This window comes from Anser anser (assembly GCF_964211835.1).
Source record: "Anser anser genome assembly, chromosome: 3".
Classification (NCBI taxonomy): domain Eukaryota; kingdom Metazoa; phylum Chordata; class Aves; order Anseriformes; family Anatidae; genus Anser; species Anser anser.
Window position 1 is genome coordinate 116,780,472 of NC_139722.1, and position 24,978 is coordinate 116,805,449.

General features: G+C 46.6%; 1 protein-coding gene across 6 annotated transcripts in view; it reads right to left on the reverse strand.

The window, feature by feature from the left end:
* LOC310896863 (uncharacterized protein) overlaps nt 1–24,978 on the reverse strand; it is a 202,306-nt gene that overhangs the window by 176,392 nt on the left and 936 nt on the right. The window contains exon 1 of one of the 6 annotated variants that reach the window (XM_083829746.1): nt 5,984–9,459. The exons of 2 other annotated variants lie outside the window; for them this stretch is intronic. Coding sequence is in view for 2 of the 4 variants with exons in the window: in XM_083829742.1 (XP_083685868.1) it covers nt 4,977–5,036 (60 nt within the window). In the remaining 2 variants the exon portion in view is untranslated. Of the gene's footprint in view, nt 1–4,976; nt 5,700–5,983; nt 9,460–24,978 lie in introns of those variants that run through there. 3 more of the 6 variants (XM_083829740.1, XM_083829742.1, XM_083829745.1) reach the window with 3 other exon arrangements.

Sequence of the window (24,978 nt, forward strand, 5' to 3'; positions counted from 1 at the left end):
AGTCCTAGTGCCTGAAAGGATGGGTTGTGTAGAAACCATCAAAACTGAAACAAATAATTGTATGGGCTTAAAAAAAAAAAAAAACAGGTATAAACTTTCTTGCACCAAAACATGAGCAGAGACCCAAGTAGCTGAACTGTAACACTTCCCCACGAGTTGTTCCCCCATAACCACCGCTGCATTTGCTCCAGCACGAAGATACAGCCACTGCCCAACACGCAGCAGGGGACTCAGCAAACTGCTGCTCTGTCCCAGCACGATGCTCCCGGTCTTTTTGCCCACATGTTTTGTACCTCATGTGCTAAATTTCCACAGAAGAGTTAAGGGAGCGCAGGGTAGGGGGAGCGCGAAGGCTCGAACAGATTGTTGGTTTCAACAGACAGATTGTCCCTTGCTGCAAAGTTTTCTGTTTTGAATTTCCTCCATTATATTACAACCAAAAATAATAATATTAAAAATAATTATACTTTGTTATATGTTCCTAAGCCAGCAAGAAAACAAGTCCAGGTTGCCAACAACGTGGTATGCAACCCCTTTAATTTACCTTTACCTTCCAACAAGATGCAAAGAATCAGAACTTTGAAGGTGTTCTACATTTTGGAAGCACACAGGTGTATAGTGATTGTGTTGGGCTTATTTCCTCCCCCAACATCCCTCCCCTTTTTTTTCCCCCCATTTTTACACACAGCTAGGTGGGCTGTGTCCTATTAAATCCTGCAGAGAGCCTCTCTGCGTCACATGCACCACAATGTCTTTCAAAATCGACCCACAAGCCTGGCATCAGGCACTCGCTTCAGCTCCACTGAAGCCAATCCTGGTTGTTAGACATTTGGAGACAAAAAGTACTCCTAAAACGGCGGTGATAAAGCTTTATCATTTTGCCATATGGACACCATATTTCAAAGACTCGGCCCATCTTGCCATTTTTTATTTAATCGGCCAGATAGCAACCAGCAGGGCTCCTCCGTTGTTTGGACCCACCTCGGGCTGTGCATCTCCCACGCAGACCAGACCCTCCGCCTCCCCAGGACCATTTGGCCACCACTGCGTCCTCTCCACATCACCTCTCCCGAACCCACAAGCCAAAATCAGCCAGGTCACAAGGGAAGCAGGCACCCACATGCTCCTATCTCCTCGAGACACTTAATTCAATGCTTAAACGTGCAGTTAGTTAGGAGCTTAATTTCAGGCAGTCTTTTTTTTTCCACTTATTTTTTTTTAATCTTGCCCTGCATTTCCTCCTCTCGGTGCCCCACTCAAGTTACGTCTCCAGCACAGGGAGGGCACTGCTGCCAGGAGGAGGGTAGGCTTGTAAGACCTTCTGCTATACAATGCAGCACGAAGTATTTTAGCGGTGGTTTACATTGTACACAGAGTGACACGGAACAAGCCAGGGGCAACATGCTGGGATCCTTTAAGCAAGCTCTCAGTTCCCTTCAGCCTCGTGCAAGTTAATGATTCAGCATCGCAATTTTCCAATAGGAATTATTCTCCAAAACTAGCAGGATGTCATATCGACTTAAAGTACTCTGCTTATGACAAACAGCCAGGTTTGCCAGGGATATTTAGCGATTTCACCCTATTTTGCTCTGAAAAGAAGAGGACAGCAATGCCCCCACATACCTGAGTGCACACGGGAATACTTACATGCATACGATAAATTTGGGTGCACATACAGAGATTAACAGGCACATGCTAAAGGCGATTTGGCGTTTGGTGAATCAGTCGGCAGAACAGACAGCACTGATCAGAAATACGCAGCGACAGCACATCCGTCTGGTTCAGTAGCAGTCTGTCTGTCTTGCTGAATAACTAATATTTATTTATACTATCCACACACGACCGCGTTATGCAGAGTGGTTCCCTTGCCATTCCCATACTTCCCATTAAATATGCCTAAAACTCTTTGTTGCATTGTTGTTTTGCCATTGTTTTCAACCACCTGAGAACATTTTACTGCCCAGGTACATCATCTGCACGTTGTCCTAGGCGACCCAACGCACACTCCCCAGCCCAACGCATACTTCCATGGCACTCTCTAGGACTTCGCCAAGTTTTCCTCCTAAATGCACCTGGGTGCATTTTCCACCTGCTGAAGGCCCTGTGCACCAAAACAAGTGCTGCAAGCAGTTAATTGACAGCAGCTTTTGGGCAGAATAACATTAGCTGCGTTTGGCAGCCTCTGTCTATCTAAACTGACTATTTAGGGGGGAAAAAAAGGAGCAGATATTAAGTTTTATCCTAAATATTAAAAATGAAAATGAAGAAACCTTTTAAGATGTGGCATTGGTAGCTCTTTGTAATTAACCTATCCTCCTCCCCAGAGAAATTTGGTTTTAATTTAATTTTTAGGGGGATAAGGAGCATTATTTATTGGTTCCTTTAAGGCAGGCTGTGGGCACGCACACCGGGAACAGGGAAAGGAGGCAGGAATTTACTTATTTTGTTTCCTCATGTTGGAGTTTGAAGGATGGAAACCAGCATAACAGACAGGACGTAATTTAAAGACAAGGGTAGTGAGTGTATTAGCATACATGTTGCACACATATCGTATATTCCCCTCTGATTGGACTGGATGGGTTGGACCAAACAGCATGGCCCTGCACATGGGCACCCCAAGGCATTCCCATTTAGCACTTCACGGATGCAATTCTTGAGCTGCCAAGACCCTACAAATCCTTCTGACCTCAAGAGGGGTTACAAGGGCTCAGCACCTCCCAAAATCAAGTCTGCTATAGGAATTGAAGTCTGGAAGATGTAAAATGCCCAACAAAAACATAGTGCTTCTGCAACTCTTATAGTAGGCTTTGCCTCCTAGGGTTTTGAACCTTGTCCCTGTCAGGAGTGCTACAGAATTAATTTAAGAATGAAATGCTTGTTCTGCACTGCTATCCAACTGGGATTGAAAAGGGCACTGCAAACAGCACCAAAACATATTTAATTTAGTGTTGGGCAATGAACGTGAGAATACTTTTAAACTTCTATTTCAATATTTCCTTATAAATAGATATCTATATTTGTAACATGGCAGAGAAGAACCACAGAGGGTTTTTTCACCTCTTGCGGAGCAAGATAAGAGCTGAATCGACCAGATGTTTTGCAGGAAACCTCAATTTATTACTTACGCAAACCTTGCACAAACCAACCACGATGCCTCAGATTTGTCAAAAGAGTGAGAGCGTCGATCTGGTCGGGCTGGCACATTTTTATACAAGGCAGCGCAACTCATTCCTTCGCTGCCTCCTACCTGGGAGGGGACCTCACCCATGACGAGGAGGACATCATCCCAGCTCGTGCTGTCAGACCGCTGTATTTATAGGAAGCTTTCACCCAGAGGATGAGCCAAACAGGAAAAGCAGCCTCCTTTTTTGCAGGTGCTATAATTGTGCCTGCAAGTGTTGCCATTTACACTTCTAACTCCTAATTAGACTTACAAATCAAGCACTGGGATGCCAAAATGGTTTCTGAGCCTAGAATAGCATTTGCACTCGCAGCATTTTGTGTTTAGACCCATTGGTACAAGACTGGGGGGGAAGAGGCAACAGTCCAGGCCCACGCAGGGCTGGGCTGGGAGATTTTGGGGGGGTCTCCCTCCCATCCAGGAGCTGCTTCTGCTCCAGTCCATGAGCAGGTGATCACACAGGACATGCATAAGACTGGTGCCTCTAAACCTTGGTGGCTGCAGTCACACAAATGGGGCTATTCCTATCTCATGGGGGAAGACCAGACCACATGTACATCTCTGCTGGGTGATGGGTAAAGAAGGCCAAACAGGACTGCGTCCATTTTACAGATAGGAAACCAAAGAAGAGAGATATAGATATGTGCCTAAGGCCATACACCACCCACAGAGCTTGAGACAGAAAGACAGATCTCTGATTCCCCTTTCCCTATGGGAACTCAGCCCTGGTACTCACACTCTATCGGTCGCTGCCATCCCTAGCTCCAGTACTGCCAAAGCTCTGAGCCCCCACAGCTCCCACTTAGCCCAGTGACTGCTCAGCCTCTGCAGAGTTGGGCCTGGTGATGCGAAAGAGATGCTTTGTTTGAAAAAGGGGAGGGTTTCCAGCAATTCTTCCTCTGAAAGTGAAAATACCCAGAAATAGATTCTTAAAACTAACATGGCTTACTCAGTGTAAATATTATGTTTCCCAAGTCCAAGTCTGAAACATTCAACTTTATACTGCTTCCACTTTATATATAAATATATATATATGCCACTTTATATATAAATATATATATGCATATTTATTAAATATTCTATATACTCAAGTATCCCATGTGAGCACGCAATCTCACTGTGATGCACAGCCATAGAGTGGTTAACAATGTCATAAATAAAAAAAAAGTGAAATCAAAAGGTCACTTGCATAACTGTCATGGAAAGCAGCGGTAAAATGATTTACAGACACAGGAAATATAATTCGGCAGCAAGAAATTCCTTTGGCAGTTAATGGAATTAATTCAACCCAGCGCATCACAGGTTTAAAGAGGGAGCCCAAGGTACTCAACAACTCTTTAGGAAGGAGGACATGAGGCCAGCTGGGTTGAGCACCTCACCAAGCCCTGCTCCAGGAAGGAGCCAGGGGGCTGCCGGTGGCACTGCCAGCATGTCCTTGCTGCCCGAGCCTGGCACCCAAAAATCAGGGGGGTCCAGCCACAGGCGTACCTGGTGCCATCCTCCAGCCCCACGGCTTCGGGAGTAACCCTGCAGTTAAGACGTTAAAAGACATATGTACAGAAGAGCAGGGGAAGAAAAGCAAGCACTTTAAATACTAATAGCTTAATGGTTCTTTCATTTAAAACCCTATTTTTAAGTGTGTAACAATATGTCATTTTATGCATGTCCTATAGCCAAGTTACAAACCTGTCTGTGAGCACAAGCTTAAGAGGCATTTAAAAATAGCCCTTGTTATTATTGCGAGCGCATAATAAATTAATGACGGAGCATTTAGCTCTGCCTACAACCCGACTACCTTGTTTCTGAATGAGCAGGACACAAGCTGGAAATAACGCAGGCAAGCTGCCGCCCCCATCCGCTTCCTAAATAAGGCACGTGCCTTAAAATCCCTTGCTAGGAGTCATTCTCCTACTTTCTGTGCTCCTTAAATAGGGAGGTAGCCCGGGGGGTGGGGGCAGGCAGCCATGTGCCCCCCTGCAAACCCCGATGAGGGCAGAGCCATCAGGACCAGAGACAGACAGACAGACAGACAGACAGACAGACTGCAGCATCCCACCTCCCCGCAGCTCCGCACCCTAACACCTGGCCCCAGCCCTCCTCCCGCACACTGACACCCACCAGCTTATTTTATATTTATTTTTTTTCCCTCCTTTCAGCCTTGAATGGCAATTAGGAAAAGGTTAACCGAGTGTCTTTCTCCCAGGAATCCTCTTCCTCCTTTCAAAATAACAGCGTTAGCAAAAGAAAATCCCAGATTAGGCTAACAGGTAGGAGTGTGGTGCAGCCCTGGGAGATGCTGTTGGAAGTGGGGAGATTGGGAGAATCATCCCAGCGGGAGACTAATACTCATCATTCGGAGCTGCAGCTGAGGCCCATTTGAGTGACAGGCAGCCGGGAGCTGAAAGAGCCGCTCATATCCCACAACTGCTGGCATGCAGACTTGAAAGAGATTTATTTCAGGATAATTAGCTGGGAGTATTAAAGGTGGCAGGAAAGATCTGCAATTACTGTTTAGCAAACAGAAGGGGGGGGGGGGGGGAAGGAAAAAAAAAGAGGAGCCAAAAATGAAATTAAAAGACCCAAATATTTCTCCACTTGAAAGTTGTTAAATAATTGAAAAAGTTCAAAGCAACTTTATTGTATTCAAAGCAGCGGGTACGAGGGGGAGAAGGACGGTGCTCGGCAACACGCAGCCAGCTACGTCTTTTCCCATCCGGAGCCTCGCGAATGCTTCACAGCTCACACGGCGCACGAGAGCTGCCTCCACCTCCCTGCCATTTGCATACCCTTTGCAAGGCTTACCCCGACAGGACACATTTGCAGAGCTTACACAGACATGCTCGGACGCCAAGAAGGCCGGGGCCGGCTCCCTCTCGTTTCGTGGGGCCCCCGAGCCGCCAGCTCCTCCGCGCTGCCCCGGCCCCAAGGAGCCGCACGCCGGGGGCTGCTTCGAGAAGCGGGGCCGCTGGTGGTGGTGAATGCCTAAAGGCAGAGGTGCTCCGCAGCACGTCCTCAGAGATCAGGACAGGACCGAAGCGAAGGAGAGTTTGTATTGCCTCGTTGTGGGAACAGCAACACAGGTGCTGCCTGCGTTTCTTCCGGAGGGGGGGTGTCTGCTTCTTGAAAAGGGATTTTCCTTGCTGGCTTAGAAAACCAAGCAAGGATTGGAAACGGCAGTCTTCAGACCGATTCAATATTTCCTTATATCAACCCGGATAAGCTTTATGCAACCCTGTCCACGTACCCTGGCAGTTGCTGGCATCACACATGAGAGCATTTGTGCCAAATGTAAATAAAGTTCACCCAACAAACACAGCCTCAAAGCATCTGAGATTTTCATCAGGCTTTGAGACTCATTGTTGCTGAGCCTCATGCTGCTCTTTCAAAACAAGGGGCCTTTTTTGCATGTTGCTCAATGATCTACAGTACTCCAAAAATCATCTATTTATTTATGCTCTATTCTGGGATTTGCCCTCTACGATAAAAGAAAAAAACACTGCCTGAATTGTGCAGACAGCAGCGTGGAAGTAACTGCATTGCCCGGCCCACTTCTGGAGGTTAGATAAAGATGAGGAAAGCCAAAACGATTTTGAGTTGCCCGGCACCAGGCCCGCAGGGGAAGAAAAGGAAAAGCCAAATAAAGGGAGCAGATAGGGGGATGGCTTTGCCAGAGAGGTTGTGCTGCAGCCGGGCACTGAGTGATTCATGTCCGCAAAACCACATTTTGGCTAAGCTGAAGGGCACAATCAGGATATCTTGGGTATCTTTGATTAAAAAAACAAATACAACACTACACTAATTTCAATGGGACTTTCACCAGAAAAAGTTCCTCAGCCTCAAAACGAGCTTCCTCTTCCCTTCCCAAGACGAGAACCCTTCCAAGGGCTCCCCGTCACCCCACAAATCAGTCTCCAAAAGAAGACGTTGCCAGGGCTTGGGAATTGCTAACTGATGTCGGTGCTCAGAACTTTGGAAAACTTCAGTCCTTGCTCAGTACCCAAATAAAGACCGCAGCCCTGCTTTTTAAGGTAATGGCCTCTTGAACTACCACTTTTCCATCTGTAAAGTGCAGACCACCTATCATTTATTTGCTGAGTTGTAAGCTCGATAGGCCAGAAACAATCTCTTTCTATATCCTGATAGGACACCAAGTATTTCACGGCCCATGTGCCCTGTAACTCCTGAAGTGCCTCAGCAGCAGAAATGAGCAGCACTTACCCACGTTAAAGGTCTTCACTCAGTGCTTATAGGAAGTCCCTGATAAATAGCATTAGTATATGATTTTTCCATGGCTTCAGAGAGCAAAGCTCGTCTCCTGGCTCTCTCCCCCTTCTCCCAGGCAGCGGTCCCAGGTGCGGCAGCCACTCCCCTTGCACGGGTAGCCTGGTAGGAGCATCCCACAGGGTTTCAACCTGGCCTGCAAAACATCCCGCACACAGCGTAAGACCACAGCAAAGCTATATCATGGTCATCTCTCATCCGTATCATAGCTTGTGTTGTTCCCAACATCCTCTGCACTGCAAAAAAAAGCAGTCCTACATAAGGGCTCTTCCATCCTGGAGGGACCACTAGGGCTCTTGGAGATGCTGTGGAAAACACCACGGATCTGTTCTCCTGCTCAGAGGGGCTCTGAGAGCACATTGCCCCTGGATCCTGAGATCGGAGTGTGCTGGCCTGGACAAGCGGGCCCAGAAGGGGACTGCACATAATGGACACATGTCCCCACCACCTCTGACAGCAGCTCCCTCCCTGGCCCAGGGAAATCATAAGGTTTCTCACCCTCCACTCCCCGGTGTGCAAATAGCAGGATGATACTCTCTTTCTTTCATTCTTGGGTGGATTAATTATTTAATATTTGTAAAGCACTTCAAAGATGAGAAACGCGAAGCATTATTATTACCCACATCAGTAGGACGACGAGGGCTTTATCTCATCTTTAGAAACTTCCCTGGGAACAAGCAGGGAACGTAATGAAAGCGGTATCTGAACGCAAGAGATGGGGAAGGCGCCCTGCTCGCTTTAAAGTCCAACGCATTCAAAACTGGGCAGGTCTGGCCCCTTGGCACTGCGAGTTGCACCGATTTCTCTGAAGTAACCGAAATTATCAAAGATATTTGGTGGTGTTTGAAGTCTGTCCCTGCCTCTCGTCCGGGAGGTGGCAGGAGGGCTTTGCTGGACCACAGCGAGAGGTCAGGGCTGTGACCATGGCGAGAGGTGACATCCAAAGCAGCCTGGGGGACCTGGTGGCGTTCAGTGGGGCGGGGAGATTTTCTGCACAAAAGCTGACCCAGAGTAGAAGGCCAAGCAAATAAGGGTCCTTCATCCCTGCCTCACCGTGCACCTTCCTCCTCCTCACCTTCACCGTGCTGAAGGGTCGGGGAAACACATCTCACACTTGGAAAAGATCCTGTCTTTGTGAGGTCTTTGTCTCCAAACACCAGCACACTTATTTTCCTACTGAGGCCTGCAAACTGCACGTTACACCACTTCGCAAGCGCTTGCTTTTCACTGTCAGACTTCAAAGTTCAAATAAGTGGAAAATATAAATATTTTACTTATTTTAATGGGCAACTCACAAGCACAGTTCTTCTGGAATACTCAGTGGAATATTCCACAAAAAAAATACATTTTTAGTCATTAGACATGAAGCTCCCACCACCACCACGGCTTCCACCTTCGCTTACCCGACTCGAGGTGACGCCATTGCCCTCCCCTGTTGCCCAGCTTTCCCTTCTGCCTCAGTTTCTCACCCGCCCTGAGCGCACACGTGCACAGAAACACATTTCCATACTTCCTATGAACATAACTCACAGCTATTTTTATCATAGAAACCGCCAACAAGAGACAAATGCCACACTCCCTGCCTTTCCCTGTTCTAATTGAACCTAATGAATTTCAAACACCTTTGCTTTAAATACTTCCCAGTGCCATAACCCTGCAGGAACAGTTCTCCACTGCGGCTCAGTATTGCACAAGCGCCTGGTGCCATCCTCCTCGTGCTCCCCGGTGAAATAACTCTTTTTCAAAGTGCCAAGTCCTTCCTTGTTTCTCCAAGATGACAAAGACACAACCAGGGCACCGTATTTAAAAATTGTACCTGACTGCTGTAGTAAATCCATGTCATGCTTCTTTATCACACATAATATTTCAGAAACGGAGCCCCTGAGTGGAACATGAAGAATCTGCCTAGAAGGAGCATTCCTTTGCAGAGGTTCAGCTGTTTGGGATTGCGGGTGGCAAATCAGAGAAGCGTCTCCTGCCGGTGGGACCTCGCACCTCCTGCCACCATGTCACAGGACCACCCATCCTCCTGACATGCTTTTCAGAAGGATATTTTGATCTCTAGTGATCTCCATGAGAGCAAAATTATTTTAATCAGTCATGTGAAAAACTTTTTTTTTTTTTAACATAAGCCACGTGAAAGATTTTGCATAGGTTTCTCCACAAGACTTAGCGAGCAACGTGTTACCACCTAAAGACAAAAAGACACGTCTGCTCAGAGGCTGGTCCTTTGAGTCAAGGAGGAACATCACTGCTTTGCAGACAAGACGGCGATCAGCAAACCCACACATCCCTCTTCTGAGGGCGTTCTCACCACGCTCCAGCCCCCTCACCACTATTGAGTGCAGCAGAAGAGCACTAAAATGCAAGTCTGTGCTTTGTTGCTTTTCTATTATAAGCCAGGCACCTGAAAAAAACAGAGCATCCCATCAAGGTCTCCCTTCCAGGCCAAATCATAGGCTCTGGAGGCAAAGGAGAGGGACACCCCTAGGCCTGATGGAGCCCAATTTGATACCTTGAGCCCCTCACCCCAAGAGCTGTTACCGCAGGCCCAGCTGGGCAGGTGCTCCTGTCCCCCTACAGCAGGATGAGCAAGTTGAATAGGCACAACATGGGCCACTGGTATTACAGATTTGGTGTGGCCAGCTGATGACACTGCCAGCCCTCTTGTATTTATTTCCACAAGGTACATTTTTCTCCAAACTGAATTGCCTTTGATTTAAAAGCAGGGTTTTTCTCCAAAGCCAAAGCCCATCTCCGCACAGCTGCTGGTCCCCACTGCCCACCGAGGCAGGCTTCTGTGCTGCAGAAATGAAGACGACGACAGTGCTGCCAACGTAATTTTTGATCATCCCTGTTTAAATATGTTGCATGTCAATCAAGGAAGTTTGAAGTGCATTATAATTACAAAATGTATTGCTGCTATATAATCAGCATTGTTTGTTATAGTAGATTGAGCTGGGGTAGCTCTTACAATATGTAATCCAACTTGTACAGGATCGTTTTATGACGAGATAAAAAAGCACACTGGAGACATAAACCCGAATAAAAAGGTAGGATGCATTAAGGACAATTTATACCATCCTCATCTATATATGAAGTATATTTTGATTTTCTCATTTATGCCTGTGTATGTATGGAGGAAATTATTTACATGAGTGACTTCATCCAGTGACTGCATCCTGCAGCACCACACTGTCCCATCGCTCTGAGGTACCACTTGGCTTAGCCTCAACGTGCCTTAGCAGTGGTAACAGATCAGCAGCTTTGGAAATTTTTAGAGCAACTTAAATAACCATCCCTATTCCCACACGGTCAGCCCTTGTATCAGTCTCAGGCCCCCATGCCCCTCAAAGAGAGGAGCTGCGCACCAGCCTGACGCTCACTGCCCGCCCCTGCTTCAGTGTGCGTTGTCACTCCAGTGCTAATAAAATGTGATGGTCTAATTGTATTAGCAATTCCCCATCATATTATATTAATATGCATCATACTAGTATCCATTTTCACTAATGTGACATGAAAGGCAGTAATTTGATTACTTTTCTGGATGATTACGGGGAGGGAGTTTGGCCTTCTGGACGGGCCATGCTCCTGCCTCCGGCCCCGGCACGCTGCCTCCCCTTGGGACGGGCACAACCTTGGGGTACCTCACTGCCCCAGCTGCCAGATACACAGCTTGTGAAGTTTTGGGGAACCTCAGGTAAAAGCAGCTGTCAGGTATAGGCAGGATCAGCTGGAACGCTCCCCATGCATCCCAGCATTTCTCTGTACCACTTCCAAAACTACTAACCGCCGTTAAAATTAACAGAAGCATTCACACAGAGAAGGTCTCGTCTACAGCGTGTGCCTCAGCCCTGACGGTGTACATCAGTGATATTCTTCCCCGCTTATATTGTGCCTTTTATAATGCTTCTTTCCTCTTTTGTGGACAAACCTCACTCGGTGCCTGTCAGAGCCCTTCTGCTATCGCGTTCCCTCTGTTGTGGTCTTGAAAGAGGTAAATACAGATGCTTGGAAACCCAGAAGTGGCAGGTGTTACTGCAGGCTTTGAGGATGGTGATGTTATTCTGAAGATTTCACTTCAATTCCAAGCTCAAGGGTTTCTTTTCTTGCAGCCTTGAGCAAATAGTGTAGTAACAGTGCACCTGGACTACAGTTGTAAAATGGGAATAATATATATATGTTCTCCTCTCATGCCTTGCAAGTTTTTTATAGCAGACACCGTGTCTTATCATGGCTATTTACTGCCACTAAGGCACTCCTGACAGGTCCATGGCATAACCAAACAAGCCAGTAGCCTCTCCACACGAGCAGCTTTCAGAAAACATGCTACAAACTCACAAAGCAGCCACCACTTCTTTCTATAACCGAAGAGCTGGTGGCACTGGAAACATTTCTGCAGGACCACTCACCAGAACGGCCGAAGGGAGGAGACACATAACAGCACCAGACAAGGCAAGACATGTGCCCTGCCCAAGCAATCCCAAAGAGGTGAAGAGCCAGCTCATCTGGTAACTCACCCACTCCACAGCGGAGACTTCTGCTAAATCATGCAAGCTCTGATAGTCCAGCGATGTTGATTTGCTCCCATGCCCAGAAGGATAGTCAAACCTCATCCAGCAGCTCAGTTTACTGTAGAACAATAAACCATGGGAGCATGCCATAAATCCTGATAATGCGCTCGAAGGAAGGCAGCCGCGCCGAGGTCAGAGCTGGAGCTTCTCGGGAATTTTCAGACAAAAGATTTTTCATCAGAAATTGCTGATTCACTGAAACGGAAGCTTTTCCATAGAGCAAACCAATCTCACAGAAGCCTTCATTAGTGGAGATCTCCCTGGCCCCAGGTAGGATTAATGACCAGGAGGAGAGAGGCAGCCTCCTCTGAGACGACCCGATGTCTGTGGCTTTCACCCAGACCACGAGGGACCAGTGTCAGCACCATCCCACACATCCCATCAGCCTACTCACACTGTCATAGAGCTGTTCCACAGCCCCCCTGGCTGGATCAGCCATACCTCCCAGAAGAAATTAAATATTCATTTATTTGGGGAGAGGGATGCTGTGTGCGAGCAGTCAGGGCTCTCAGTGGGGATGCAGGAGGGTGGGAGCGCCAAGCCGTTTCTCCATGTCTCCGCTGGTGGCACCTGGCAGTGCTTATCCCCACCAGGTATCTCACTGCTGACACCCCAACAGGGGCACGAAGCCCACCCCTAACACGAAGGCTTGCCCCCTCCACTTCTCCTTTTGCCACCTGAGGACTTCCCATCCCTCTGCCCTCTCCAGCACTTTTGCTGTCACCCACCGCCTCCCAGGCACAAAGAATAACTACAGCAAAGACCCCAGAGACCCGCGCTGCAGGCACAGCTGTAAATCCTGCTGGACTCCAAGTCCCAGGGGCTGTGGCAGGACAAATATACGAGCCAGGAGAGGCGGCGGGAGAACCGGTGCATTTATCTCCTGTGTTCATCTCTCAAACTTTACCCAAACCCAAGCCCCTGCCGGGTCCAGGACAGGTCAACACGGGGTGACGAGCTCCCACGTTTCAGAGCAGTCCCATGAGTGTGGCGCAGGCAAGCACCGGTTCCCTGGAGCGGTCCCACCAGGCTCCGCGGAGCCCTCCCCACGTCAGGGAAGGGGGTTAACAGCCTGGCCTCAGGAAATGACAATGATTATTTGCAATGTGCCAGGGGACGGAGCCTGGTCCTCCACTGTTTTCTGCAGTCTCAGCAGAAGCATTCCCAAAACCAAGCGAGCTGGTCCCAGCACCTGCCTGGACAGCAGACGGCAGCTGGCACGGGTCCCAATGGACACATGTCCCCTGTGCACCGTGCCTGGACCGGGGCTACGGCTTCCCTCCTCAGGCTGTTTCTCCTTCTTGTTTGTAGCTACAAAGCAGAAACACCCAAATGCCCCAGGACGTCCCTGCAGCATTTTTGGCACACCCAGGCGCAGAAGGTACCATACGTCTCGTCAAACAGCCTTCTCACGGAGGATTTACAGCCTGATTTTCAGGCCAGATTTCAAGCAAAGCTGGCAAGTAGCACTGAACATAAAGCAGTGCATGGCCATCCCCACGCATCCTCCTGCTAACCCCGATGGACCACGAGCAGCTTTAGGGCCCTGAGAGATGCCCTGGGTGGGAGTCGAAGACCTGTCCCCGAGCCAGGTCTCACCTCAACACCCTGAGCAGGCACTGGAGCAACTGCCGTATCACCAGAGCTATCCCGAATTTACACTGAGATACCCAAGTTTGGCCCCCAGCAGTGACTCCTTCAAATTCTCTTTTGCAACATCTGAGTACCACGGGTATGAAGTTTTGTTCACCTTGATCTCCAGGAACCTTTCCCCATCAGGGCTCTCATATTCTTCTCTGAGCAATGTATTGTAGGAAAAAAATAGACTTGTTAATGGTAAAAATGACCAGATGAAGTCTGCACATCTGCATGAAGGAGCAGGAAAAACATGAATGAGGAAAGCAAGCAACAAGCACTTTCACACTAAAACCAAGAGAAATGCCATGGAGGATGCAAACACCAACACCACGATACCCAGGTCAGCATCTGGATGATGCCTGAGAGCCTGCTTGCACCCAGAAATACAACCAAGCAGCCAGCCCTTTTACAGGCACATAAACAACCCATTTTGTTTGAAAGACATACTTTCCCTGCTTTTTTTTTCCTTTAAAGAACCCAAGCAGCAGAAGTGACAGGTCTGCCTTTTCCCCTTTATCTGCTCCAGAAGGAAACCAGGCCCCATGGCAGGCCGAGGGGCAGGGCAGGAGCTGCCGGTGGCTTTGGGTTTGGGCTCCGAGGGCGTTTTCCTGCCCGAGCTAAAACACCGAACACGGCGGCAGAGCCGAGAACCTCTCAGCTCCAGCAGTGCTATTGGGTGCCGCCGCAATAAATCAAAATCAGTTATGTAAAATGTAAAATTATCATTTGGAAATCACTCTCTCTGAATAATTCAGTCATTGACTTTCACATCAAACAACCATTCCAGCCACCCACACACACAGTTCAGTCTCCTGCTTAGTTTTAAACTCTCTTTAATTATCGGCATTAACCTATCGCATTGCTATTTCATTCCTATTTCATGCCGGGGGAGGGGTCAGCGGTTTGATAAAGCACAACGACCTGGAAGACTTTGAGCTGTCCTTCTGCTCCTCTTCCACCGCTGCCCCGGCGAGCACAAGGACAGAGGCACCACAGCCCACCAGACACCCACTTCAGCACCGGGCAAAATACCTGTCCCCATCCACACCGCTGCACCCAAATACCCAGCAAAGCACAACCTGGCTGAGATGGTACATCCACATCTCCTCCACCATCCCCAGCTGCAACAGCACCCCCTGTGCGATGGGCCTGCACCTCCCCAACCCGGCCAGACGTTTAGAGGCTATCCACAGCAAAAGTTGATTCACTTCCATCTCTAACCCTGCACTTTGAGAGCGTGTTTAAGTTAGTTTCACGTTTTATTTGTCTACCGAACTCCCTAAGTTAGGGAAATTAGTATTGTGCGTGCGGTTTGATTTAATTAGTAATTGGGGAAATAGGTCTGGCATGTTTCATGGAGGCTTGGGGAAATTGTCAATTAGCATTGTGTTAATTGGTGTCTGCTGTCCTTGCTTTTTAGTTTTTAACCCCTTTTACCTTGTTCCCACTTTCAGTGTGTAAAATCTGGCTGCTTATTATTCTTTAAGTAAAGGATTAATTGCTTGAATTCCTGCCTGCGCTGGGCGTCCTCTTCCCCCTGGCGTGGTGGGACTGGCGCGTGGCTGCAGGGCAGCTTCCCGCGGCCGCCACAGCCGGCCCTGCCCACACTCTGCTTGGAGACCGCACCGAGTCCTCCCCCCCTTGAAAGCCCCCTATGCTGGGGTTGGAACCTCACTTCGTCCTTGGCGTTGGAGAACTCCCACTTAGGCTGTATCTTAACCATCAAAAATCCATTTACAAGTTAACAGGAGCTGAAAAGAGAAACGATGCGATGGACACTTGTCCAGCTCCCAGGACCAGCACATGCAGTTAAGCAGGGGCTGCTCCAGTGGGACCCATGCCTGAGATCAGAAAAAAATATATGAAAACTGTTGTCGACACAGCAAAGAGCAAAACCAGAGAAAGTTCACCACAAAATAAAAAATTTAAAAAAAAAATTTAAAAAAAAGCTTTGATGTGTATGACATCAGCCGACAAAAGTGAAGGATATTCACTTTAAAAGCCCAGGCTGCACTTTTTAATGTGTCTTACTGTATGTCCAGCTATAAACTAGAGGTTTTCCTCTCTGTCTGGTGGGAATAATTAATTAATGTTTATTAATAATGCTTATGAATAATAATTAATTAATAATGCTTATTCATAAATGCTTATTAATAACTGAGGCCCTGATCCTGCAGGCAGACATGCGCACGCTGGGCTTTAGGATAGCCATGCACGTGAGGTTAGGACACTTGCAGTCATTTCCAGGAGCGATGCTTGCAGGGCCTGAGAGAGATTTAAAGGCTCGTGAATTCCCTGCCAGCACGGAGCAGCCCCTCCATGCACACCGTCCCATCCCGCAGCACCCAACTACACTTGCCTCTATTCAGAACAAGGTTAAAACACATCTTTCCAGCCCAATTCATTTAAAACTGCAGAAAAACTCCTCTCCTGTGGAGGAGGAGACCAGGTTAAATTATCTCAACTGCCCCAAAATCCACATGGCATTTCCAAAGCTGGGACAGGGGGAGCATAGTCTTAGACTTCAGTGATTTCCATCCAACCATGGCCCTGCCCACAGCAGCAATTGTGGTTAGCCTTCACAATAAACCTCTTTGTTTATTGGCCTGAAGAACTACCACAGGCTTTTGTTACGGCCAGGATAGCACAGGAGAGACCAAGGCTGAAGATACTCCATGAGGACAAACACAAGGAAAGGCCCAGCCACATGCGAAGGCTAACCACTGAGCTGAGCCACCTTCCAGATCAAATCAAGAGAGAAGAAAAGCTCAGCAACGTTTCACCTCGGCGTGCTCTGCCAAAGCCACCAGGGCAGGGCTGCCAGCCACAGAGATCCACCTGAAGAACACAGCACAGGAGGAGTGAACTAGTCGGCTAAGTATTTGGGGGGGTAACACAGCCAGCTTGTGAGAAGGTTAGAGGGTTTTTAAATGATATTTGCATAGAATTAGAAACTAATAATTAAAATAGTGAATCATCTGAAAGGCACTATACTAATACCGTCTTCACAATAATTATCTCACCAGAATTTCAGAGGCTGAATTATTTTCTATTGGATTTACAATTAATTTTGTAAAAATAACAAATCCTCCCTCAGAGAGTCTATAGTACTATAATGATAGTACTGGAAAGTGCCATGCAGTCATTAACCAGTTGATCTTCACAACACTACGGTGAGGTGGGGAAGCACTGTTATCTCAGTTTTGGGAAGCCTGTAGACAAGGGAGTCGAGCTTTGCTTTCAACCCAAACCATGCAAACTTGTCATAACCCCAGCCATCTCACACCCCTGTTAGTCACCTGGAATACCAGGACACACATGCCATCCGCTGTCTCATTCAAAACCACACGTCAGGTCCCTGGAAAAGCAGGAATTAAAGCTCACGAAGAAGTTCTGGTTGTCTGTCCTCTCCTATCTTCAGGTGCATCCACCAGAGCACTTCATTCAGGCACAGCCCTGCACATCCCAGGAACCCAGTGCACATCCCACATTGCTATGCTTTTGATTTCTGCATGGAGACAGGAACTAGTAAATAGAAAACAGTGAGCCAGGCTAGAAGAAATTCATTCTTTTCTTATTTTTGTATTATTTTTTATTATTATTTATTTATTTTTATTTTTTTTAAAGGTTAAAGAAAGTTAAAATGGAGTTTGCTCCCCAGTTCCTTGATATCTGCAGAGATGTTTGGACTGAGCCACGTGCTTACTCAGAAACAGAGGGTGAGGAAGAGACAATGCCTCACAGGGAACAGAAAAGCAGGCAACGGGGTTCATGAATGGAGGAACACCACAGAGAGCAGGAGGAACAACCAGAAGATGAACCCCAGCTTGTTAAAGTCTGCTCTAAACCGGACCTTCAAATGAAAGAGCGATCTTTCTTCCTGCCACCTCAGCATACTGCCCCCAAAATAAAGCATCTCCCTTCAAGCCAGCACGTGGGGCTCTAGCTGTCGTGGGGAATCTCACTAGCCACTGATACCTGTGAAACCCCACTCACTCCCAAAGTATGACCCCTTAAGTTATTCTCGGGTAGTGGCAGGGGTTGAAAAAGCAGAGCTGTCGGAGGGGATCATGGATGTGTTCAGATATGTATTAATTAGAATTCCTGCACAGTTTTCTTCTGTTAATTATAGCTTAATTTGATTGCTTAATAGCTCTGGTTTTCGTAATGTTTAGCACCTGTTGTAAATTGCACAAGATAAATCGTCTTCTACCATCTACTCTGTTTACTCCTAAATTTTGCATTTCCCTTTCAGCTCATGGCTTTGGATTTGAGCTGTCTCCTTTTCTTGTCTTTGGCCTTTTCACCAAAGAAATCTTTTTTTCAATGGGCTATTTAACCAATGAAGTGGGTTTCATTTAAATACCTTCTTAAAAGCTACAGTTTTGAAAATAATAACGGGTAAAGAGGAGTATTCGCACACTGTAAGTGTGCAAATGTTGACCCGCAGAATTATGCAGAATTTCGTTTATGCAATATTCATTCTTCTTGTTGTTTCCTTCTCCCTTTTCAATGCAAGGAGGGGAGGATGGTTATCCTTCCCTTACAGGATTATTAGACAGAAGTGGAGGCCCTTCGTCATTAATTGATTTCTTCCATACTTTGCACTATGATACAATTTTTCAAGGCTGTGCATAATTGTGTTCCCTGTGCCACTGCTCTATGTTCTGTCCTTGTCATATTGTCATTGAAGGCTGATTCCACCCTCTGTAATTGGAGATGTTCTACTTTTGGACAAAGGTGTGGGGGCAGCTCAGGGGAACAGTGCTGACATTTACTTCATCAATTTATTTTTATTGTTCCTACATTTATTGCAGCTATAACAGCCCTTTAATAGTTATATCTCCTCCCTGTAGGGTATTCTGGTATTTGAAATTTTTTTAACTCATTTGTTCTCATAGATAACAGTAAAGTGCATTTCATGCTAACCTTTAGGTTTCAATCTCCTCTCTTTCTTTGGCTCTGAAGCAGTTGCAGCTTTAAACTTTTACTGCATTGTCAGTCTAAAGGCCACCACCACTGAGTCCATTCTAACACTGGAGTAACCACAAATTAGTGGTCCTGAAAATTTCAGGGAGGCTAGTCCTAAACCGAGAGCGCAGCTATTATCATAATTCAAAATTCGTCGTCCTTTTAATAGAGGGGGAGAAAAATACAGTAAATACTAGCATCGAGTCTCCTTTTACAGTCTTCAGTCCAATAAGGGTCATAATTACCTCTTTACGACTGATAAAGTAACTGACTCGACCACCTCCGCGCTCGTGCCCTTCAACACCTGCACGCACACCAAACGAGGTGAACACTTGAACAAAACCACGCTGCTGTCTGCAGGTTTCCCTTTGTCCCTGCCACCCCCTTCCTTCACCGATGGACCTTTTCTCTCTATAGGGTTTTATCACACTCACTGCTTAATCTGCAATTTAACAGCACCACGGAAAATATGTGATTTCTAATCACCTCGTGGGGGGGTTTCAGCAGGTAATTTTCGCTATTCAGGGATATCCCTCCTCATCCCTCTACTTTCTGATATGAACTCTCCGACAAGTGCTCTCGGTCGGGAATCATGGTGAGACCAGACCCTGGGCACCAGTTCCCCAGTCTGGCATCCCACCACGGCTCCAATGCCTGCAGTGGCCAGGAACGAGCAATGCCACCAGGTCGCCTCCAACACACGAGATCTTCAAACATCAGGAAAAGCCCTGCTGCTACACAGGTTTTGCTCACAGTTTTGCTCCACTGACATTGAACAGTTTTGCAGCAATGGAGCCGAAATCTGCAAAAGCCATGAAGTTTGTGTTGGCAAGGGACCCTCCTGCACACAGCCAGGCTGAAGCGCCCAGTCCAGGGGAACATGTGCCCAGAAAGTGCAGTCTCCTTCAAAAAAGGAAAAGAAATCTATACTGCCACCAGAGGAAAAGCTCATCTTTCAGATATATATACACGTGTATATAATTTCTTTTAATGGCAGCTCTTGGCAAAAACATTTCTCACCTTCACCTCCCTGGCTCCACCTTCTTTTGCTACACTGAAATGCTCTTTTTCCTCAAAGCCTTTTCTCTTAAAGACACTGCCAAGAAACAGCTTAATTAAAGTCAATGGAGACATTTGGAGCGAGAACAAATTAGGCCAGGGAGATAAACTAGAAATGAGATAATAAAGGATAAGAAATGAGGACTTAAACTGGTGGTAAAACCCATGTTTTTTAATGGAGCTGCATGACTTTCCCGCTACCAAACACACCCAAAGTTACCTTTAAGCAGCTATTTTATGCACTTTGTGGAGCATCTACTCATATCTGCTGACTTACATGCAGTTATCTGGGTATTTTACTGGTTGATTTTCTGAACTCGAGGGGAGATGGTTGGTCCACAGCTAGTCCACTGCATTAACACTGGTTTCTGCAGTATTAGTGGTGTCAAAGCTCAAAGCACTGCTCCCAGATCTGCCATCCAGCGAGGGGGTCTGGTCCTGCTGATGTCTGGCTGTCCCCTCCCCAGCGCTGCCTGCCCCAGCGATATCAGCACGTGGGCCCATAGCGATAGTCAGAGCCTCGGGGGCTAAGTGGTAACTGGGGTTTCAGAAGATTTTACAGGAATCTCGGCAAATTCCTTGCTCAGAAAATTCAAGCAGGCATGCCTGGTAAAAACTGTGCTGTTTTGGTTACACCCACTTAAGTCAGGAGTCATTCCACTGAACTCAGTTACTTTACTGCACCACTGCAAAATTGGTAGGAACTGATTTAAAAAAAAAATAAAAATTAAAAGTCTTTGGCTTTTATTGCCTCCCTGACATGGACAAACACGCAACAAGGCTCACCAGAGTCAGTAGCATTAATTACATTGGTCAGTGTTCAAACCCCAGAATGATGTAAGAACACAACTCAGACTTCCAGGGCTAATTTTCCAAAGTAGTTTTAGCCTTATCTACAACTTTTTTCCTTCCTCATCTTGCATACACCAAGTTGGGTTCATGAGCCCGAACAAGAAATGCTGAAGCCCACAGTGAAACAGCTCACTGAAGGTGAGGGCACGGTGTCACTTCTACCAGTCTTAATAATGTGCCCCGAGAGCACTCGATGTATTTGGGAGATTGGAAATGTTCCTTTTAGCAGATCAAAAACATTCATGTAGAAGTATTTAGAAATAAGTATTCAAGCCTTCAGCCCCATCCTCCTGCTGCATTTAGAGTTTGAGAAAAGCATGCATGAGCTTTCAGACACACTTGAAGGTTGCAGCTCTACAGCTTCCCCATACCAAACGCCAGAAGAATGGCGTGGCGCAGGCTGGAAGCCGTGCCCTCCCTGATGAGCCGGTACTTGCATTCACTGCAGGACAAAGCTTCATGATCCGGTTTTCTCTCACCATGATTAAAAATAATTTAGACTGGTAGGAACAGGTGCAATTTAAATCACAGTTCCCACTGTTATTGGTGGAAGCAATATCTGTGTTTACTTCTCTCCAACCTCGGTGACTTTTGTTTACAAAATTAGCAAAAGGGAGCGGGGGTAGAGGGATGAAGCACATCATGCGTGAGGAGAGGCTTGCTCATAAATTTCAGCTTCTATGTCATCTGAATGCTTCTAGGAAGTCATAAAAAATAATTTTAGTATTTCTCATACGAAAAGGGAAGGAGATTTTCCACATGCTTCTGAGAAAGAAAAAAATAATCTGCATTAAATTGCTGTTATTGCCAAAAAAAATCAAGTTTGTATTTTCAATGAAGTCAAAGCAAGTTTTCAAATATTCACAGTCTGAAAACTAGTGTGCTTTGTGTTTCACCAACGTGTCTGCATATCATGTCTCACCTAAACAGGGGCAGTTTTGGGGTCTTCCAGCTGTTGGCCACAGAAGGTGATGTGCAATGAGAGCGTGCACACACGGTGTGCCACATATGCACTGTCCCCTCTTCAAAACCACACGCAGGCAACCCCCCCATTCAGAAATTTAAGCCAAAATCTCATTGTCCAGCCTCCGGGGAGCAGCGCTGACCAAGGATTGACTCTAATCCAAGCGATTAAGGCAGTGAACAAACTCTCCTGCTGCTTGTAAAAGCTCTCCCCAGAAGAAGCTGCATTCATTGTAAAGCTAACAACAATGCAGGGTATCTTCAAAGACTGACGAGTGGTCACACACGAAGGAAGAATACTTGTGCAAGGGTTTGTGCCTGGGGCTCCCACCCCAGCAGGACCACGTGGCCCCAGTGGTCCAGCTGAAATGGAAAATCAATATGCAAAAAAACAGACAGAGGGGCTTTTTCGCATTAATTTCTGGTTTTGCAACAGGAGGCCAAAGATGAGAGTGCCCACTGCTTCAGCTGGAGCCTGAGGTCCAACAGGAACATTTCCCAGGGGGGAGATTCTCCCTTCCCTCCAGGACAGGCAGCTAACACTACAGTCCTAGACGCCTACAGAGATGCTTGTTCAGCAAGCTGTGTACATACACTAGTAACTTCAAGCAGCTGAGTGAACTCATATAAGCTCTTGCCATATGGAAGTACAAGTGTCTAGCTTTGCAAGTCTGATACACTCCTGTTGCTCTAGATTTACCTACAATTTCCTCTACTGACAAGCACGTCCACAACACAAAGCCAGATATGCCAATGAAAGAGCAGTAGATTGGCTTAAACATCAGGAATAAAGAAGTCTCGTCTTGGGAGCTCTCTCTGGAGTTTGTTGGCTTTGGGAACAATTTCAGCTCCCATTTCTGAGCTGCTCTCCAGGGCCAGCAGAGCCAGAGTTACTATGGCTAGAACATCCTGCTGCTCGTGGCAAGAAAAGGGAAGAAGCAACCGCTGCAATGCTGACCAGAAGTGAAAGAGCCTCAAAGCCACCGGAGCTGCTACCTGCACCAATTCACATAGTGTTTCTCTTCAACATCCCTGTTTGCTGGGAAAGCTAACAAAACTCAAACAGCTGAAGGAAAAAGCGAAAGCAAAGGCAATGGGTCAAATTGGAGTCTGTAATAACAGAAAACGGCAATTACAACAACATTGAATTTGCCACACTAGCCTACATTTAAGGTTATGTCATAGTTCCCATTAGGATCCTCCCAGTACTTTTGTTCCAATGGATTTAAAATTAAACCACAAAAAATTGCTTCTGCTCCATGTTTGCCCTCTGCTCACAGGTAAGACTGCTTTCATGCCTCTAAAACTGACATCAATTTTAAGCTTTTGTTAATTTATTTATAAGAGACACGAAAACCAACAACAGAAGTTGAAGCAAAGTGAGTTTGCATCAGGACGCACGAATTCTGATTAGCTTTTCTAAAATGAAATTTTCCAAACTGGTAGATTTTAAAGACAAATATTAAAGCCGTATGAACCTGCTTGTATCTTGGGATGGGATTGGGAGCATCCATAAAAACCCCAAAGACGACTTATTCAAACTTCTGCTTGCAAGCACTGCTTTGCGATTTAGGTAAACACATTTTGGACACTGATTTCAGATACTTTAATGTCTGTCTGACCCCAAACTTTGCTCCTTACAGGGCACCGCTCCTGCCCTCCAAAAATGAATTTTCGCTCAGAGGTCTCCACCAGGACGCATGAGGTACTTCTGAGCTCCTATATTCCCCCCCGAGAAATTTTCCCTGAGGCCAAATTTCCACATAGTATAACTTTTGCCTGTATTAGTTACACCAGAGAAGAACTTAGTTCTTTTGATTAAAATCAATCACTTTTCTTCAGTTTGGGACGTTTCTGTTTAAGTCTTTTCTCACCTTCTGTTTCCCTATTCGAGCGTTAGCACTGGTTGTTTTTGACTTTGTTCCCTGCCTTGTCTTTTAACTTCGTTTCCTGTTTACCGCAAATGATACTGTATGTCACTTTTGCTGACAAAACTGAAATCCTGACTAGTTCACCTTTAAAACTGACCATCACAAAGGTCACTGTCCCCCCATGCAGCAGTGCTGCGAAGCCTGCTTGTGCAGTGCTTTGAAGGTGACCTGCCCCACACAAATACTTACTAATTTCTATTTAAGTCTTGTTGTAGATGTGACTGCTCGGAACAGTGGTCAGTAATCTTTCAGCACGTGGCAGCTCATGCCTTCACAGCACCCATGAGGCCAGGCTACCAGAGAAGATGCTGTGGATGAGCGCACTAGCCCCTGGTCCTGCAGGTTGGTTCCCCATCCCTTTTGACACGCTGCTGTGGGATCCACTTCCTTGGAGGACCTAACCTCCAGTGCAAACTTTCAGAGGTCCCTCCAAGCCCAGACAATACCCCTCGGGAGAACCAAGCTCACAGGCAAAATGGGATTTCAGAGTTATCCTCAGCAGTGAAAACCTGCCCAGTTCCCTGTGGAACTGATGGCAGCACAGATTCAGAGCGTGTACCTTTTAGGAAAGTCTTAGAGTTGTCTTTCCCTTTTGCTACACATTCCTTTGTGCCTTTTTTTTTAATCTATAATTTATTAAAAATGTCACTTGATAGGGCTTTTGCTATGCCTAGCTGGAACTTCTTCTAAAGCACTTCTCAGTTGGCTCTGTAAAACTCCCCTTTGATTACCATGTGATTAGTTTGTTCAGCTGATGGCCTTTCTTCTCCAAGGTACTCATTGTGTCTCCTGCCTCCTATGCAGTTCTTAAGAATTTAAATGAGCCATTTTATTTCTTCCTACAAGTGAAGATCGACAAACCCAGCCCCACCCTTCTGCTTTCACTTTTAGTGTGCCTAATAAAAAGTAGTGTGAGGGCTGGGTGTTTTTTGTTGTGTTTTTTTTTTTCCAGGGGTCGTGGCTAATGGAGAATGTTATGTTGTTTCTGACATTGTTTGTTGCACCTCCCACAAGACTGCATGCTCCTAAGGATTGAAAGAGTGTGGCATAAATGTCAGGGAAATGCCTCTGCTATGTCAGGTCTAATTAGATGTTTGTACTTGTGGGACAGACACCTCTGCCATAAAATTCAAACCTCAGTCTCACTTAGTGCATACTTGCAGAAATTTATGAGGAGAAGGCATCACAAACACACGCAGACCTATCCAGATAACCCTTTCCTATGGTTTACCTGAGACACCATGCCAAGTCTGATGCAATTTCTTACGGCCAGTTAGTTCAGCCTCCCACAGTACCTACTTCCATCCCTGCTTCTGCATCCAGAGGCTTCCAACACATGAAATACAGGCACCTTCCTATGCTGTGCTTTAGCAAATTGTTTTCCAGAAAGAGAGATAAACCTTGACCTGAAGCTTAAGTCACCAACAAACTAAAAACCAGTGAACACGGCTAGTTGGTTGAAATCTGTGCCAAGGGTCCCCAGGTCTTGAGGCTCCCATCCTGCTGTGCAGACCCGACCCACCAGCTG